A 19,454-nucleotide genomic window follows, 5' to 3' on the forward strand; every position below is an offset into this window, starting at 1 on the left:
TGTTTCCTTTTCTCCTTTTTTTGTTAAAAAAATATTTTTATTATTAATTGGATAGAGACAGAGAGAAATTGAGAGGGAAGGGGAAGTAGAGGGGGTAGGGCAGAAAGACACCTGCAGGCCTGCTGTATCACCTGTAAGGCTTTCTCCCCGCAGGGGTAGGGCAGAAAGATACCTGCAGGCCTGCTGTATCACCTGTAAGGCTTTCTCCCTGCAGGTGTGCACCAATGGCTTGAACTTGGTTCCCTTGAGAATTTTGACATGTGCGCTCAGTTGGGTGTGCCCCTGCCTGTTCCTCATTTTTATTTTAATATTTTATTTAACCTCTTCCTCTTTCTCCCTTCCTTTGTTTGTTTTATTCTTTCTTTGTTTCTTTCTTTTTCTTGTTAGGACAGAGAAAAATTGAGGAGAGGCAAGATAGATAGATAATGGAGAGAGAGAGAGAGAGAGAAGAGAGAGAGAGAGATGCCTGCAGCACTGCTCCACAGTTCGTAAAACTCTCCTGCAGGTGGGGGCCAGGGACTTGAACCAGGAGCTGGCTGGGCAGCCTTGTCAGCGATTTTACAGCCATGCATCCACACTGTGCATCTCCACCAGCATTAACGGCAGGGGCATCAGAAACAAGGCGGGAAGTGAAAAGGGATGGAGCCCTTTCAGGTCGCTGCAGCTCTCAGTCCCCCAGTCCTGCATCGCTGAGGACACAGGCTGCCACTCCCTTGCACTGAGGCAAAAACCCAGGGTGCAGGAGATGGGGTTTACTACCTTGTGTTTCTTTCAGACTCTAGAATGTTCCAACAGATCCACTTCTAGTCTCTGGCCAGGCCACAAAGCTTCCTGCCGGCGTGTGTCCTGCACCACTCCAAGTGTGGGTGTTGTGCTAACTCTGGCCTTGGATTTCTGCCCTCCTGAGGCCCCCCTCTTCCTCATCTGTGAAGTGGGGATGCTCACTTGGCTGAGGCCTGCTGTGAAGACGCAGTGGAGGAGCTGTGGGAGTTACCCTGAAAATATCAGAGATCGCTAGCTCCCCTCCCGTGGTCTGGGAGTCACCTTAACTCATTCCTGGACAAAGCTAGGCGGTGTCAGAAAAGTGAGATGCCATCAACTCCCTTGGCAGATTCATCTCGCACTTCCTGGGGCTGAGCCCTGGGTGGACACAGCTGCTGCCCAGGTCCAAAGTGAGGCTCTGTAGAACCAGACAGCTCAGGCAGTTGTCACCATGGCTACTGTGGTTTTCCTTATCAGAGTCCGAAGCTATGAACAGCTCATGCCAGTGGCTACAAACCCTGCCAGAAAGCTCTGGATGCAGGAAATGGCTCTCATCCTTCTGAATAAAGTTTGCTTCCCAGCACTTCCCAGCCCCTCAGGCTGCTGGGAAAGAACCCCCCTTCCCCCACCCCAAATATACACAAAGCAGGGACCCAGATGGCCACCCTCTCCTAAGGGCCTCAGTGCAGGGCTGATAATCTCTTCAGACTCTCGAGACCCTTTCCTTCAATGTCCGTGGAGCGATATCTCTGTATTCTCGCAGGCTGGCTGGGTGTGCACCCCGGGGCGTCTCCCTGGTCTTTCCTGCTGGCGTTTATAGCGCCAGGATCACTGCTAAAAGACGTGCATGTTGTATTATTTGACCCAGGTGGAGCAGGTGGAAGGCAGGCAAGGATCTGGTTCCTGGACCGTGACCGCACCCGAGTGCCAGGGTTCAGCTGCTTGTTTCTCAGAAGCTAATATCCGAGAAACAGGGACTGGTGAGAGGTGTTAGAGACCCCTTGATTTCTTGATGTTCCTGACCCCTGAATTATAATGCCTGTTACTTATTGATACACGTGTGGTTTCTTTGCTGGGCTGTTTTCCTAGTGATTGAGAAGCTATGTGTAGAACGGAAGGAATGGTGACTACCTCCCCTGCTCCCCCTCTGGCTACGAATCCTGTTTTCTGATGTGTCTCTGGTAAATGTCTTAAACTAAGTAATTTGCGTCAACAGACCCCCCCCCCAGCCCCCAGCAAGAGGCCTCAAGCCGCATCCGTAACAAACACCACCGCCCCTCAGACCATGCCTGACATCAGACTTATAGCCAGTGAATGTCATGGTGGTCTGGCATTCCATGTCATAATTTGTTCACCCCTTACAAAAATGCTTTTCATGTTTCTCATCCCATGCTCTGATACAATACAGACTTTTTTTTTGCCTCCAGGATTATTGCTGGGGCTCAGTACCTGCACTATAAATCCACTGCTTCTGTGACCATTTTTTTAATTTTTATTTTTAATTTTTTGGATAGGACAGAGAGAAATTGAGAGAGGAGGGAAATTATATATATATATATATATATATATATATATATATATATATATATATATATAAGACACCTGCAGATCTGCTTCACCACCTGTGAAGTGACCCCCACACACACACAGGTGGGGAACCGGGGGCTCGAACCAAGATCCTTACACGAGTCCTTACACTTTATGGGTGCTTAACCTGGTATGCCAGCCACCACCCAGCCCCCTGTAATGCAGACTTTTGATAGTAAATACTCTGTCAGAGGCCACAATATTCAGCACACCCCACTGTGGGGTAGGTGTCCATCTCCAAACCTCTTCATTTCACCAGCATGGGGTCTGAAGTTTCCCTCTCCTTCCTGAGATGCTATTGAGCTCAAGGTCCTGGCTTCTGGCCCTTGAAATCCAGTGCTAAATTTCAATAAAGAGAGACATGGCGGTGGTGGTGGGCGGTGGCACACACCAGGAAGCATAAGGGCCCACACAAGGATCCCGGTTTGAGCCCCCGGCTCCCCACCTGCAGGGGAAAGCTTCACAAGTCATGAAGCAGGTCTGCAGGTGTCTGTCTTTCTCTCTCCCTCTCTATCTTCCCCTCCGCTCTCAATTTCTCTTTGTCCTATCCAAAAAAAAAAAAGAGGATGTGGGTTTCTTCAGGCACTAGCAGTCTGAGAAGATGCCAGACTCATGTCTCTAAAATACATAAATACATAAATAAATAAGTAAGTAAGTAAATAAAACAGCAACAAGAATCTTCACTTCCAGGTTGAGGTTTCCAGTTGATAAAGGATAAAAATAAAAGCAGCTTGGGGAGGTGGGGAGGAGGGTATGGTAGTGAGGATGACAGGCTCCAGCCCTGAGGCCATCTCTCTCCGGAGCGCCAGAGGCTGGTGCCTTCAGCCTGGCCAGCTAGGTTGAATTTGCTAAGCTTTGCACCTGGAGGTCTTTGTGTTGGGCATCAGGGACCTCCCCAAAGGGTGCCCCGTTTGCAGCTGGGTTGCCAGATACCCGTCTAGAGTGAGTGGAAGGGAACTCTGCATTCTAGTCGCCCTAGCAGAGGAGAGCTAGACAGACAAGCAGGGCGTATAGGTCGTGGAGACGGTTGCTTTTGCAAGGAGGAGGGACTGGGAATTACCCAGGGTCTAGGTTGTGACAAGTGCACAGAGGCTGGGTTACAGAGCACAGTGGGCTCTCTGGGGCCTGCTTTCAGACACCCCACAGGAAAGCTGAGGGAGGTCTGCGACTCGCCACCGTGGGCTCCAGAGAGGTGTGTCCCAGTAGAGTGACAGTGACGGCCTCCAGCCCGAAGACTGGCACCAGGGTCCGTGGGACTGGCCTATGGTGCCCGGCCTGTGAGTGCTGGGGGCTGGGGTCCACTCTGTTTTTGCAGACTGGGAGACTGGGGCTCAGAGAGGTGGAGCAGAGCTTGGCCATTTGGGTGGATCCCCTTAATAATGAATTCACTCATAATCATGCCAGCAGCAAATACACTTCACGACCTCCTGCTCCAGGCCTGCTCGCCTGCATGCTGACAGATCTGTGGCTACGCCACGCCCCTGAGGCAACAGCAAGGCTTGTGTGACATCATGATGTATTCAGTCACATCTTGTGCAAAATGGGCCTGATGGGAATCTTGCGAGCCTCCTGGTCCGGACCATTTATCTGTCCAGCTTGCTGGTGACTGACAGCGGAAGCCCAGCGCTTAAAGGCCTGAGTGAGGGTGGAGAGTAAGTTTTAGAATGAAGAGACTGGGCAACTCTAGGCTGTTGATGCAAGTTACCAAGGACCCAGGTTCAAGCCGCCAGTCCCCACCTGCACGGGGGGATGCGTTAAGAGTGGTAAAGCAGTCTCTCTTTCTCTCTCCCTTTCTGTTTCTTCCTTCCCTCTAATTTTCCTCTATCATTTTTTTTTCTCTTCCAGCATTATTGCTGGGGCTCAGTGCCTGCACAACAAACCCACTAGTCCTGGTGGCCATTTTTTTCTTTTCTTCTTTTTATTCAACAGGACAGAGAGAAATTGAGAGGGGAAAGGAAGACAGGGAGAGAGACAGAGAGACACCTGCAGTATGTACTTCATGAAGCTCCCCCTGCAGGCAGGGAGAGGGGGCTTGAACCTGGGTCCTTGCACATAGTATTATGTGTGCTTAAACAGGTGGACCACCACCTGGACCCCTACTTCCCTCTGTCTTATCAACTCAAAAAAGAAGGTGAAAAAAAAATAAAAAGACAAAGAAAGAATGACTTCCCTGGGGTCAATGAATTCATCAAGCTCCAGGGATAAACATGGAAGGAAAGAAAGAAAGAAAGAAAGAAGGAAAGAAAGAAAGAAAGAAAGAAAGAAAGAAAGAAAGAAAGAAAGGTAAAGGAAGAAAGAAATCAAGGAAGGAAGGAAGAAAGGAAGGGAGATTGATTCCATCTGGTCTGGCCTGGTGACCCTTGGGAGTTCCATGACCTTGCTCTATGGGATGTGGGTGGTGGTGGGTGTTTTTTAAAAAAGCAAATGGAAGGATATGTTGAACATGAATAAAAAGGAAAAGAAACAACCATTTAAAATGAACACTGAAAGGTCTGGGGAGGTAGCTCCACATATTAGGACACAGGACTTGTAGACGTGAGGTCCCAACTTCGATCCCTGGCACTACCTCATGATAGAGCTGAGCTGTGCTCCGGCCTCTCTCTTTTATTCTCTCTCATAAAACAAATAATAGCAAACCCGGCGGTATTTGAACACGATCCAACAATAAATAACTGGATAAATAATAATATATAATAAATAAATAATAAATAAATATATAATTAATAATAAATAACGTAAGACTCCATGGTCTTGGTTGTGTACTCATTAAGAAACTGGACAGCTTCACTTCAAGTTCAAGGTCTCTGTCTTTCCTGGAAGAACCAGAAGATCAACAGTCTCCTCTCACCCTGGACAGTGGCTGTTGGGGCCCAGCGAAGGCTGAGCCTGGCCAGTCTGCTGCTTCCATCTGGGGGGTTTGCTTCTATTGGGGGTGTTACATCCATACTCTGAGCTGCACTTGCCTTTGGTGTATTGACTTAGAAAATCTGGGCTCAGCTTCTCTGGCCAGGCCAGCTAGAACACTGGCTTGAACTCGTAAACTATTGGACATTTTCAGAGTAAAAATAGTGATTTCACCGTTTTTGAGCCCATCTTGGATGGAGCTTGAGGAAATCATGTTTGGTGAAATAAGTCAGACACAGAAGTATGAATAGGATGATCTCATTCACAGGCAGAAGTTGAAAAACAAGATCAGAAGAGAAATCACTAAGCAGAACCTGGACTAGAGTTGGTATATTGCACCAAAGTAAAAGACTCTGGGGTGGGGAGAGTTCAGGTCCTGAAACAGGATGTCAGAGGACCTAGTGGGGGTTGTATTGTTATGTGGAAAACTAAGAAATGTTATGCATGTACAAACTATTGTATTTACTGTTGACTGTAAAACATTAATCCCCCAATAAAGAAATTTTAATAATCAAACAAACAAAAAAACACACCTTGAGACCACGAGGCTAGAGATTTAGTCCCCCCTGCCCCCCAAAGCCCAGTGCCAGGCCCCCTCTTTCTTTCTAGTGATTACACCACTGGTGAGATAAGTGTGCAAGGTTGGTGAGTTATTGCCCCTGGAGTCTTGTGATTTAAATCATGTCTTTGCTCTGTTTCAAGGGGTTTTGCAAAGCAGAGAGAATGTCTGGCTCAGCCCTGCTCATGTTTGGGTCATTCTCTCTCTCTTGAATTATTGCTCCTATAAAGTCTGAGGCCACAGATGTTTCATTTTCTCATGCCTTTCAAAAGGCAATTGCCTTAGCGGGATTCTTGGGGAGAGAGGTAGTGAAAGAGCTGTTTTAATGGTTTTTATTATTTTGGGGGGGGGTTGACGGGGCGCTTCCACAGGGAGCTGACCAGGAGGTTTGGGGTGGTGGAGAGAAGCTTTGTTCTCCACCGTACAACTCAGAGGATGTGGAGTGGTATTGGTTGTGTTCACGCCTGAGTTCAAATCCCCTCTTCTCTATTTATTATGCGGGTTTCCTCAGAGAAGCGGTTGGGTTTCCTTGGGTCTTGGTGGTCTTTCTTGTCTCAGATATAGGGGAGTAGAGATCCACCTTAGATGACTGATTCATAACCGTCATGATTCTCAGGGCAGTTAAAAACAAGCTCACAGTGTGATATCATTTGTAACTGCTGTCTGAAGTCCTTCCAGTGAGAGCCATTGGGGCTCAGCCCCTACAGCCCAGAAGCAAAGCTGCCTGTCCAGGAGGCCCTGCCCTGCACCACCATAAACCAGAGCTGAGCACGACTCTGGGAAAATAATAATACTATGATGATTACTTTTAAAAAAACTCGGACCATGCCCACGCAGACAGGTCCACAGACATCCAGCACTGCACTGCACCACTTCTGTGTATGCTGAGCTTAAAAATATTAGGGGCTGGGGGTTGGGTGGTAGCGCAGCGGGTTAAGCACAGGTGGCTGCAAAGCACAAGGACGGGTGTCAGGATCCCGGTTCGAGCCCCCGGCTCCCCACCTGCAGGGGAGTCGCTTCACAGGTGGTGAAGCAGGTCTGCAGGTGTCTGTCTTTCTCTCCCCCTCTCTGTCTTACTCTCCTCTCTCCATTTCTCTCTGTCCTATCCAACAAAGACGATATCAATAACAACAACAACAATAATAACAACAATAAAACAACAAGGGCAACAAAAGGGGATAAATAAATAAATAAATAAATAAATAAATAAATAGTAAACAAAGAAGAGAGATGAATTCATCGTGCTGGCACCAAGCGCCAGTGAGAGCCTTGGAGACTAAGGAAGACAAGCAAACAAAGCCCACTCCAGAGCACGCACTGCTCGCCACCGCGGCCAGACAGGTGAGCCAAATGAAAACCAGAACATGGGGCCAGAGGATGGAGCGCCTGGTTAAGTGCTCACATTATAGTGAGCAAGGACCCCAGTTCAAGCCCCTGGTCCCTACCTGCAGGGGGAAACCTTCACAAGTGGTGAAGCAGGGCTGCAGGGGTCTCTCTGTCTTTTTTCCTCTTTCTATCTCCCTCTCTCCTCTCAATTTCTCTGTCTCTATCCAATAATAAATTAAGTAATTAAAAATAAAAATGAGAATGACCAGGTGTCGGGCGGTAGTGCAGCGGGTTAAGTGCATATGGCGCAAAGTGCAAGGACAGGCATAAGGATCCCCACCTGCAGGGGAGTTTCTTCACTGGCAGTGAAGCTGGTCTGCAGGTGTCTGTCTTTCTCTCCCCTTCTCGGTCTTCCCCTCCTCTCTCCATTTCTCTCTGTCCTATCCAACACCAGCGACATCAATAGCAGCAACAGCAATAACTACAACAACAATAAAAAAGGGCAACAAAAGGGAAAATAAATAAATTTTTAAAAATCAGGATGACCACCCACAGCTGCTCACTGCTCCACCCAGCCTCACAAGTTAAAAACCAGAAGTTGCGCCATCGTAAGTTGAGGGCCTGTGTATGGATGCTTATGTCTGCTCTTGGCCCTTCTGGGAGCTGGGAGAATCACTGGAGCTCACTTTGTCCATGAAGGAGCTGACACTCTTGAGATGTCAGGAGAGGTGGGAGAGGGACTGCTGGTAGAGAGAGTGTCTGCTCTCAGAACAGACTGGCTTTGGGCAGCCAGTTTCCACCGTGTCTGAAGACTTTATAGAAAGGCTTGTGATTCGCTCAGACAGACCACAGAGCCATCCCAGATCCCAAGCCTTTGGCCATTTTGGCTGGCTCCTGTTTATAAGTGTTTTCTCTCTCTTTTTAAAACATTATCTTTATTTATTTATTGGACAGAGACAGCCAGAAATTGAGAGGAAAGGGGGTGATAGAGAGGGAGACAGAGCGACACCCGCAGCCTTGCTTCACCACTGGCGAAGCTTTCCCCCTTCACGTGGGGACGGGGGGCTCGAACCCCGGTCCCTGTGCATTGTAACATGTGCGCTCAACCAGGTGCGATACCACCTGTCATACCCCTCTCCCTGTGTGTGAATCTGTTGAGTCCAAAATAGAAAACAGAATCTACTGGCGTTGCAGGAGAAGCCAAGGGAACTCAGCCTGTCACTGCACCCAAGCACCTGACTTTCTGTGACAGGCTCTAAAGCCCCATCTGCGGAAGGCAGGGGGACCCCGGGACTTGGGGTGAGGATCAGAGGAGACCAGCTGAGGTCCCAGTGTCCTCTTCCAGGAAGGGTGTGTGTCTGAGTGTCCGTGTGTCCGTGTTGGAGGGGGGGGGGATCAGGTACAAAGTGGGCTGGAGAGTCCTTCCTGGGGCGGGGGCGGTGAGGAAGCCTGGGAGTAGCCGGTCTGGCGGTCTGGCTCAGCACCACCCTGGCTTCCCTAGAAGACGTTTTCTCATTTTCCAAACCAGTTCTGCCAACCTGATTCTTTTTCTTTTATCAACTGTTCTGCCAAGAAAGGGGATTGGGGAACGAAAGTGGCTTTAATGGGACAAGCTGTTTGGGCTGCAGGGCCTGTGTCACCATGGAGACCAGGCTGCAGGCTGCTGGGGGTGGGGAGGGTTGGCAGCTGGAGGCAGGCACCTGGCTGAGCTGATGGTGGCCTGGAGGAAGCTTAGGGGGTGGGGAGGACACCCCGCAGGGGGCCCTGGTTTTGGGGGGCCCAGGTTCTGAGGACCCCTGGTTCTTAGGAAGGGCTAGCTCTTGGGGGATGCCTCTTTTTTTGGGGGGGCTAGCTCTGGGGATGCCTATTTCTTAGGGGCCCTGGTTCTTGGGGGTGCCTGGTTTGGGGGTCCCTGGCTCTGGGAGCCCTGGATATCAGTGGGGGGCTGGCTCTGGGGCTCTGTTTCTTGGGGGGGGTTCCTGTTTCTTTTCTTTTTTTAAAAAAATTTATTTCCCCTTGTTGCCCTTGTTGTTTTATTGTTGTAGTTGTTAATGATGTTGTTGTTGTTGGATAGGACAGAGAGAAATGGAGAGAGGAGAGTAAGACAGAGAGGGGGAGAGAAAGATAGACAGACACCTGCAGACCTGCTTCACAGCCTGTGAATTGACTCTCCTGTAGGTGGGGAGCCGGGGGCTTGAACTGGGATCCTTACGCCGATCCTGTGCTTTGTGCCACCTGCGCTTAACCCTCTGTGCTACCACATGACTCCTGGGGGTTCCTGTTTCTTTCGGGGCCTGGCTCTGAGGACCCTGGCTTGGGGGGTTTGTTAGGGTCTGCCTCTGAGGTCCCTGGCTCTTGGGGGTGCCTGGTTCTTAGGGGACCTGGCTCTGGGAGACCTGGCTTTGGGATCCCTGGCTCTTGGTGGGAGGCTTGCTCTGGGGGCCCTGTTTCTTGGGGGCCTGACTCTTAGGGTCCTGGCTCTGACATCCCTGGCTGGGGGTGAATGGGGGTGGGGCAGGTGCCTCCTGGGAGGCCTGGCTCATGGTGGCTGAAGCAAGCAGAAGCTGTGAGTTCCCGCAAGCTCACTCAGGGGCTCCTTGGGACCCAGGCCTGTGAGTGAGTGGTGCTGGATGTCATGGAGGAGGCTATCTGTGTGCAGGCAGGCTGAAGGGTCAGGAAGCTGGCAGAAACACCTGATCCGGGCCAGGATGGCACCCAGGGCGGCAGGGTTTCAGTTCATCTTGACTATATTCTCCTGAAGTCAGCCTCCCATTCATGGGGCAGTTGCAGCCTGGAGAGGCCACCCTCCATGCCCAACACCAGCCATAGGCCTAGGCCTCACCTGAGCTCCTGGAGACAGATCTGGGCCCCAGGTCTGGACCATTTGCTTAGACAGCTCACAGAACCCCATACTGAGTGCTTCCCCTAAAGTCTCCTCAGTCATGTGACCAGAGACCCCTTCAAACTCTCAACACTAAAGGAACCCCAAGGCTTGTGAGCCAGGAACTGGGGGTGAAGATTGGGTTTGAAGGACACCTTGACTTGGGTCATCAAACACCAACTGTGTATTTCTCAAGACTCCCACAATCCCCTAGGCCAGCCCAAGATCCCCCCCCCCCGCCAACACACACACACACACACACACACACACACTCCTGCCCCAGGTCCCTGCTGTCACAGAGAAAGATGAACATCTGTCTGTGGAGCACTTTTCTCTTTTTGTCTCTCTGCAAAGTCTAATCTCCTCACTGGGGGCTTTGAGGTTCCCAAGCTGCATTCTTCATAAAAAAGGTGGTGGGGTGTGTGTAGGAGGGGGAGGGATTTGAGCCCAGCCCCCTGGGGCTCGGCAAATGGGAGGAGGTTGTGTTTTTTCTCTCTCCCCACCCCTGGGGGTCTCCACAGCTGCCATGTCTGTCCTCTTAGAGGGTGGAGCACCCTGCCTTGTCTCGTTGCCCTGGGACAGACCAACACAGGACTTAGAGATGCTCCTGAAAGGGCTGGTGGGGGCAGTGGTTAGAGAGCTTCAGAGCCAGGACCCCAGAAACAACACAGAACAAGGCACAGAGCTCAGCAGCAGAGCCCAGGACTTGCATGCCTGAGGCCCCAGATTTGATCACCAATACCACAGAGGCCAGAGCAGAATCCATTTTATCCAACATCATTTGTTGAAGAGACTTTGCTTTCCCCCATTTAATAGTCTGGGCACCTTTGTCAAAGATTAGATGTCCACAGGTGTGGGGGACTTCCAGACTGTCAGTTCCATTCCAATGGTCAGTGTGTCTATTCATATTTTAGTACCAAGCAGTTTTGGTTGCAATGGCCCTAGAATACAATTTGAGATCTGGGAGTGTGATGCCTCCAGTTCTGTACTTTCTTCTCAAAGACTGTTTTGGCAATTCTAGGTCTTCTCTGCTTCCAGATAAACATTTGTAGCATTTTTTCTATTCTCCTAAAAAATGTGGTTGAGATCTTGATAAGGATAGCATTAAATTTGTAGATGGCTCTGGGTAGTATATTCATTTTGACGATGTTAATTCTTCCAACCCATGAACATGGAATATCTTTCCACTTCTTTGTGTCTTTTTCAATTTCCTTGAGTAGTGACTCATAATTTTCAGTATACAAGCCTTTCACTTCTTTGCTTAGGTTTATTCCTAGATATTTTCTTGGTTTTGTTGCTATAGTAAAAGGAATTGATTTCTGGATTTCATCTTCTTCTAACTTAGTGTTTGCAGAGGAATACCACTGACTTTTGAATGTTAATTTTGTAACCTGACACCTTACTGTATTGCCTGATGATTTCCAAAAACTTCTTGCTGGATTCTGTAGGTTATTCTATGTATACTATCATGTCATCTGCAAATAGGGAGAGTTTGACTTCTTCTCTTCCAATCTGTATCCCTTTAATTCCTTGCTCCTGCCTGATTGCTATGGCAAGAACTTCCAACACTATGTTGAATAGTAATGGTGGCAGTGGGCAGCCCTGTCTAGTACCTGATCTGAGTGGAAATGCTTCCAGTTTTTCACCACTGAGTATGATGTTGCCTGTAGGTTTGCTATATATAGACTCCACTTTCTTGAGGAATTTTCCAACTGTTCCCATTTTTTGTAGTGTTTTGATCATAAAGGGATATTGTATTTTGTCAAAGTCTTTCTCTGCATCTATTGATATGACCATGTGGTTTTTGGTCTTGCTTTTGTTGATGTGGTGAGTCATGTTGATTTTCTTACATATATCAAACCAACCTTGCATGCCTGCGATAAACCCCACTTGGTCATGATGAACAGTCTTTTTAATATACTGCTATATCTGGTTGACTAGAATTTTGTTCAATATTTTAGCATCTATGTTCATGGGAGATATTGGTCTGTAGTTTTCTTTTTTGGTTGTGTCCCTGTCTGCTTTTGGTATCAGGGTGATGTTGGCTTCATAGAAGCTGGCAGGGAGTGTTCCAGTGTCTTCAATCTTCTGGAAGACTTTAAAAAGTAGAGGTATTAGTTCTTCTTGAAGATTTTGTAGAATTCATTTATAAAACCACCTGGTCCAGGACTTTCATTTTTGGGAAGGTTTTTGATACCTGTTTCAATTTCATTAGCTGTGATGGGCCTGTTCATGTCAACTAGTTCCTCTTTACTTAATTTTGGAAGTTCGTAGGTATCTAGGAAATCGTCCATTTCTTCCAAGTTCTCTAGCTTGGTGGCATATAATTGTTCATAGAAGCCTCCCATGATATGTTAAATTTCTGAGGTGTCTGTTGTGATATCCTCTTTTTAATTTACAATTCAATTTATCTGGGTCTTCTCCCTTTTTTGGTTTGTGAGTCTGGCTAAAGTTTTGTTGATTTTGTTTTGTGAGTCTGGCTAAAGGTTTGTCGATTTGTTGGTTCTTTCGAAGAACCAACATTTACTTTCGTTGATCTTTTGTATGGTTTTCTTGTTATTTTCGATGTTATTTATTTCTGCCCTAACTTTAGTGATTCTGTTTTTCTGGTTGCTTTAGGGTTCCTTTGTTCTTCTTCTTCTAGGTTTTTAAGATGTACAATCAGGTTGTTTATTTGTGCTTTTTCTTGTTTCCTAGTGTGTGTTTATATGGCTATGAACTTCCCTCTCAGTAGTGCCTTAGCTGTGTCACATATATTTTAATAGCTTGTGTCTTCATTTTCATTGAACTCTAGAAACATTTTGATTTCTTCCTTTATTTCCTCTTTGACCCAGTAGTTGTTAAGTAGTGTGCTGATGAGCTTCCATATTTTGGGACTACTACTAATCTTTTGTTGATTGCTCAGTGTTAGTTTCATTCCAGTGTGATCTGAGAAGATGCTTGGGATGATTTCAATGCTCTTGAATTGGCTGATGCTGTCTTTGTGGTCTAACATATGGTCTATCCTTGAGAATGACCCATGTGGACTTGAGTAAAATGTGTATTCCAGTTTCTTGGGATGAATGACTCTGAAAATGTCCAATAGTTCTAGTTTATCTATCTCCTCATTTAGTTCCCTCATGTCTTTATTGATTTTCTGCCTGGAAGATCTGTCAAGTTGAGAGAGTGGGGTATTGAAGTCCTCTACTATGACTATGTTGCTATTAATATATTTCTGTAGCTATTTCAGTAGATGTTTGATGTCTTTATATGGCTTCTCATTGGGTGCCTATATGTTAACAATTGTTAAGTCCTCTTGATTGACTGATACTCTGAGCATTAAGTAGTGTCCATTCCTATCTTTTTTAATCTTATCTATTTTAAAGTCAATCATGTCAGATATGAAAATAGCTGTTCCTGCCCTTTTTTGTGGGCCATTGGCTTGTATGATAGTTTTCCATCCTTTCACTTTGAGTCTGTGTTTGTCTTGTTGAGTTAGGTGGGTTTCCTGTAGACAGCATATTGTCGGGTTGTGTTTTCTGATCCATCTTTCTACTCTGTGTCTTTTAATAGGTGAATTCAGGCCATTGACATTTAATGATATCAGAGATTGAAGATACTTTAACTCCATTCTTGTAGAGTTTTAGAGTATTCTGATATATGGCATATTTATGGTGATCTGACTGTTTATAGGAGATCTTTCAGAATTTCTTTCAGAATTTCTTTCAGGGCAGGCTTGGTGATAGTTGATTCTTACAACTGTTGCTTCTCTGAGAAGGTTTTTATGCCTCCATCTAGTATGAATGACAGTCTAGCAGGATACAGTACTCTTGGTTGAAAGCCTTTCTCATTGAGCACTAACAGATATGTTGCCATTCTCTTCTGGCCTGCAGTGTCTGTGTGGAGAAGTCTGCTGCTAATCTTATGGGTTTCCCTCTGTAGGTGACTCTTTGGTTTTCCCTTGCAGCCTTCAGGATCCCTTCTTTATCCTTATTCCTTTCCATTTTAGATATGATGTGTCTTGGTGTCTTTAACTCTGGGTTAATTCTGTTTGGGACCCTCTGGGCTTCTTGAACCTTTATGTCTTTTATGTTATCTAGACTAGAGAAGAGCCATGGTCTGAAGTAGGCAGTGACTCTTGGGTTGTCTGCCTCCAGGTTACCATCCTTGTCAGCCTGGCCCTTGCGTTCCTTGCCTGCATTGTGTTCCTGGTGGTGTACAAAGCCTTCACCTATGATCACAGCTGTCCAGAGGGCTTTGTCTACAAGGTAAGCCACTGCGGGCAGGTAAGTAGCACCTGGGGACTGTCAGCTTCACCTGGAGGGTTTATCAGGACCTTCTTTTTTCTTTTAAAATTATCTTTATCTATTTGTTGGATAGAAACAGCCAGAAATTGAAAGGGAAGGGGGTGATAGAGAGACAGAGAGACACCTGCAGCCTTGCCTCATCACTAACGAAGCTTTCCCCCTGCAGGTGGGGACCAGGGGCTTGAACCTGGGTCCTTGCACATTGTAACATGTGTGCTCAACCATGTGCTCCACTACCTGGCCCCAACATCTTCCTTCTGACAGCATCCAAATACTGGCTAGGGCAACACTCTACAGAGTGCTGAAAATACTCATGTCTAGTATGTTTTCCAGAAGGCTTGGGTTTCAGGTAGACTGATGGCCAGCCCTCAGCCAGGATGACACTGTTCAGAGTGCTGAAGTCCAGCCTCATTCCAGGCCCCAAAGCAAGTGGCACGACACTGTCCAGAGTGCTGAAATCTAGCCTCATTCCAGGCCCCCAAAGCAAGTGGCACGACACTGTCCAGAGTGCTGAAGTCCAGCCTCAATTCCAGGACCCAAAGCAAGTGCAACTGCTGGTCCCTTGCCCCACAGTGACCCCATGGGACATGTGAGGAAGGAGCCAGTGCTTCTGTCCCCCCAGTCCTGCAGCTGTGCCTACCCTCTGATCTCTGATTGAATTGCTCCCATTCCTTAAAAAAAAAATCCCACTCTCTTCATGCTGGGGAGGGGAGACCCCTTTACCACCCACCTCCTGCCTCATCTTTCTTGCCTGCTAAGTGGGGCTGATAACACCTGTGGGCAAGATCTCTGTGAGGCTTAAAGAGAGCATTTTAATAAGATTAGTTTACAAAAAGCCTCCCAGACAATACTTTCAACACACGTTCACAATAAGGGCAGAGGCAGCTCTGCAGTGGAAACAGGTAGCACTGGTGTTTGTGAGGTGCCAATTATAGAATTCCTGTTACTACAGACAGGTCAGGCATCTTCATACACACCTCTCATTTGTGCTGCACACCCTTCCTGAACAGTGGGCTTTATTAACCCTTTCTGTGTCAGAGATGATGGAGGACAAGACTGGTTTCTTCTGACAGTTTCCTGAGACATAGGTTATATTCCAAAGTGAAGAACTCAGATGGGAGGCTGGGTGGTGGCACGCACAGTTAAGCGCACATAGTACTAAGCACAAGGACCAAGGTTTGAGCCTCCGCTCCCCACCTACAGGGGGAAAACCTGAGGCAAGTCTGAAGGTGTCTTTCTCTCTCCCACTCTTTTTTTTTGCCTCCAGGGTTATCACTGAGGTTTACTGTTCCTGGTGGCCATTTTTCCTTTTTATTGAACAGGACAGAGAGAAATTGAGAGGGGAGGGGGGAGATAGAGAGAAAGAGAGAGAGAGACACCTGCAGAACTGCGTCACTGCTTTTGAAGTTTACCCCCTGCATGTGGGGAGCCGGGGGCTTGAACGTGGATCCTTATGTGAGTCCTCGTGTTTCATACTATGTGTGTTTAACCCGGCGCACCAGCCCCCTTCTCCTTCTCTTTATCTCCCCTACCATCTCAATTTTTCTCTGCCCTACCAAATAAAAATATAAAGAAAAAAAAAGAAAAAATAGCCACCAGGAGCAGTGAACTCACAGCATATGTACTTATCCCCAGTGATAACCCTAGTGGTAAATAAACATAAAAATAAAAGAACTCGGGAGTCGGGCGGTAGCACAGAGGGTTAAGCGCAGGTGGCGCAAAGCACAAGGACTGGCATAAGGATCCCGGTTCGAACCCCGGCTCCCCACCTGCAGGGGAGTCGCTTCACAGGCGGTGAATGAAGCAGGTCTGCAGGTGTCTATCTTTCTCTCCTCCTCTCTGTCTTCCCCTCCTCTCTCCATTTCTCTCTGTCCTATCTAACAACGACAACAACAATAATAACTACAACAATAAAACAACAAGGGCAACAAAAGGGAATAAATAAATAAAATAAATATTAAAAAAAAGAAAATAAGAAAATAACTCATATGGGGGAATATTCTGCCTCAGAAATATACAGCCTTTAGTTTTTCTATGCAGCTTTCCAAGACAACCTTACCAGCAGGCATCAATGTTTAGAACACACCATTGGGGACAGTCCAATAAACTCCAACATCACCATTGCAGGACGTCCCTACACAGTGGCGAAGATAAGTGAGGAAGGTCTTCAGGATGGACAGAGAAGAGAAATACAAGGTTCTGCATTCATGCAGGGAACTAGGGTGATGAAGGTAGCTGTTTGCTTATGTTTTTAGAAAGACATTCTGGAAAATAAAGCAAAACTGATTACCAAGCAGGGAGGCGGGGGTGCGGAGGGGGTGGAGCGAAGGAAGGTGGCCCTGGAGAGGTGTCCCAATGTGTTTGCCCATCATATAGGCAAATGTTGACCTATTTAATACAGAAGAGCCACCATAGAGAAGAAAAAGTAACTCCTGAAAATTCAAAACCAACTGAACAGGGAACCTGCCTCTAAATCAAGCTGGAAACAGATGCTTGCAAAGAAAATATTTTGAATGAGACTAAAGAACACATTTTATTGGCCGTGAAGTCTACTCTAAGGTCACAGAGGTCCGTGGAGAAATCTTCCGGTTCACGCAGCAGTCTGTTAGTCGTAACACCGGTGTTATTTTATGGAATGATGCGAATGCATTGATGACATGAACACGGTTGAGAGTGCAGGCTATTGATCCTTGACAGAATAAAGATAAATATAAAATCTGGGTGGTTCAAGAAACCACCTGTGGTTGTAGGTAATGGCTCCAAGAAGCTGGGGGTAGGGGTAAAATCAGTCTCATAAAGGGGGGGGGGCGGCTGGAGGGGTCCCAACAGCCTTCCCTTGGCCTCTGTGTCAGGGGACATGTGTCACAGAAGCTAAGGTTCAGCGCTCACCACTCAAAAGGCCAGTTGCCCCAGAGACCAGAGCTGGTATGAGGAGAGCAAGTTTATTTCTGGGTACTGTGGCCTAAGAAGGTGGCAGGCTCTTGTCTCCAAACACCTGTTGCTCTCAGCCCAGGGTCTGGGACTTATCTGGGGCAGGAATAAGAGCCATGGGTAAATGAGAGAGAGAGGGAGTCCACCCCTGTTCAGCAGACTCTGTGATCTGACCAATGACCAGGGACAGTCACCAGATCAGGAGAGACTGTTCTCTGCAGAACTCTGAGACCCACTGCTGAGCACTCTCGGGAGAGTGACCGCCAGAACGTCCCAGGTGGAACTGGAGGTCTCACTCTTATTGGTTCTTCCTTCTCCACTCACCAGTGGCTCCCGGCTAAGCAACCTTGCACAAGAACATTCTAGACCATTAGGCATCAGGGAAGGTGAGAACCAAGAAGGAGAGGGTGAGATTGTGGGAACAATACATATATATATTTATATTGGGGGGGTTCCTTTTTGTTACCAGGTTATTTGTGGGGCTTGGTACCTGCAAAATGAATCCACATTTCCCTCCATCCTCTCCTCTCCTCTCCTCCCCTCCCCTCCCCTCTCCTCTCCTCTCCTCTCCTCTCCTCTCCTCTCCTCTCCTCTCCTCTCCTCTCCTCTCCTCTCCTCTCTTCTCCTCTGCCCTCCTCTCCTCTCCTCTCCCCTCCCTTCCCCTCCCCTCTTCTTTTCTTTTCTTTCCACTTGATAAGACAGAGAGAAATTACAAGGAGAAAGGGACAGAGAGATGGAGAGGGGCAGGGACACCTCAGACCAGCTTTACAGAGTGTCTCCCCTGCAGTGGGGCCTGGAGGCTCAGACCCAGACCCTGTGCATGATGATATGTGTGCTTGACCAGGCCTGCCACCGCCCAGCCCTCAAGTCCTTTCTTCTTTCCTTTTTTAATATTTATTTATTCCTTTTTGTTGCCCATTATTATTATTATTGTCATTGATGTCATTGCTGTTGGATAGGACAGAGAGAAATGGAGAGAGCAGGGGAAGACGGGGGGGGGGGGAGCGACTCTGCTGCAGGTGGGGAGCCTGGGGCTTGAACCGGGATCCTTACGCCAGTCCTTGTGCTTTGCACCATGTGCACTAAACCTGCTGCACTACCGCCTGACTCCCCTTTCTTTTTCCTTCCTTCCTTCCTTCCTTCCTTCCTTCCTTCCTTCCTTCCTTATTCTTCTTCCTTCCTTCTTCTTCTTCCTTTCTTCCTTTCTTTCTCTCTCTTCCTTCTTTTCTTCCTTGCCTCTTTCCTTTCTCTCTCTTTCTTTTCCTTCCTTCCTTTTTTATTGGGGCGGGGGGGGGGAGTTAGTGGTTTATAGTAGATACAGTTGTTGGTCCATGTGTAAAATTTCTCAGTTTTCTACAAAACACTCTCAGCCCCGGCCAGGTCCTTCTCCATCAGCACCAGGACCTGAAGGCGCCCTACACCAAACCCAGTTTAAGTTCTGCTCTGTTTCTCTTTTGTTCCTATTTCTCAGTTTCTGTCCATGAGTGAGATCATCCCGTATTCACCCTTCTCTTTCTGCTGACATCACTTAGCAGCTTGGCTGATGGGGACATGGTTGAGGGAGGTCTGCTACTGTCCCCTGCCCTCCAGTTGGCATCCTGGTGTGACCATGGTCTATGGGTGCACCAACCGTGACTCCCTCCATCTCTCTCTCTCTCTCTCCCCCCAGCACAAGCGCTGCATCCCGGCCTCCCTGGACGCCTACTACTCCTCCCAGGACCCCAGCTCCAGGAGCCGCCTCTACACAGTCATCAGCCACTACAGTGTGGCCAAGCAGAGCACCGCCCGGGCAATCGGGCCCTGGCTCTCGGCCGCCGCCGTCATCCACGAGCCCAAGCCGCCCAAGACCCAGGGCCACTAAGGCCCAGCCCAGGCTAGGGTGGGGGGCTGGAGAGGGGCACCCCCTTTTGGCTGAACCAAGCTCCAGTTACAAGACAACTCTGTACTCCTGGGGTGGGGTGGGGCAGGGGCGGGGGTGGGAGGGGGGGCTCACCCAATCTCTCTCTCGTGCGCTGAAGTTGTCCGAACCCAGGTTTCTTTTCGTCCTTTGCTATTGTTGCCCCGTCCCCGAGTCAGGCTCTTGTACAAAGGCATGTTTCTTGTGAGATATTTTCCTCTGTTAGGAGGGGTCCAGGACAGGCAGGGAGGGAGCCTGCCTGTGGGGAGGCCAGAGGACGGGAGGCTGCTGCCCTGTAGGTTGGGGGGTGGGGGGGCATGC

General features: G+C 48.1%; 1 protein-coding gene across 1 annotated transcript in view; it reads left to right on the forward strand.

The window, feature by feature from the left end:
• The window catches only part of NSG2 (neuronal vesicle trafficking associated 2), a 31,572-nt gene extending 12,364 nt beyond the window's left edge, over positions 1-19,208 (forward strand). The window contains exons 3-4 of the mRNA XM_060197027.1: positions 14,099-14,266; positions 18,906-19,208. Of these exons, the coding sequence (XP_060053010.1) occupies positions 14,099-14,266; positions 18,906-19,097 (360 nt within the window). The 3' untranslated portion in view covers positions 19,098-19,208. The remainder of the gene's footprint in view (positions 1-14,098; positions 14,267-18,905) is intronic.
• Positions 19,209-19,454: the final 246 nt, after the last annotated feature.

The sequence above is a fragment of the Erinaceus europaeus genome, chromosome 9 (assembly GCF_950295315.1).
Source record: "Erinaceus europaeus chromosome 9, mEriEur2.1, whole genome shotgun sequence".
Taxonomy (NCBI): Eukaryota; Metazoa; Chordata; class Mammalia; order Eulipotyphla; family Erinaceidae; genus Erinaceus; species Erinaceus europaeus.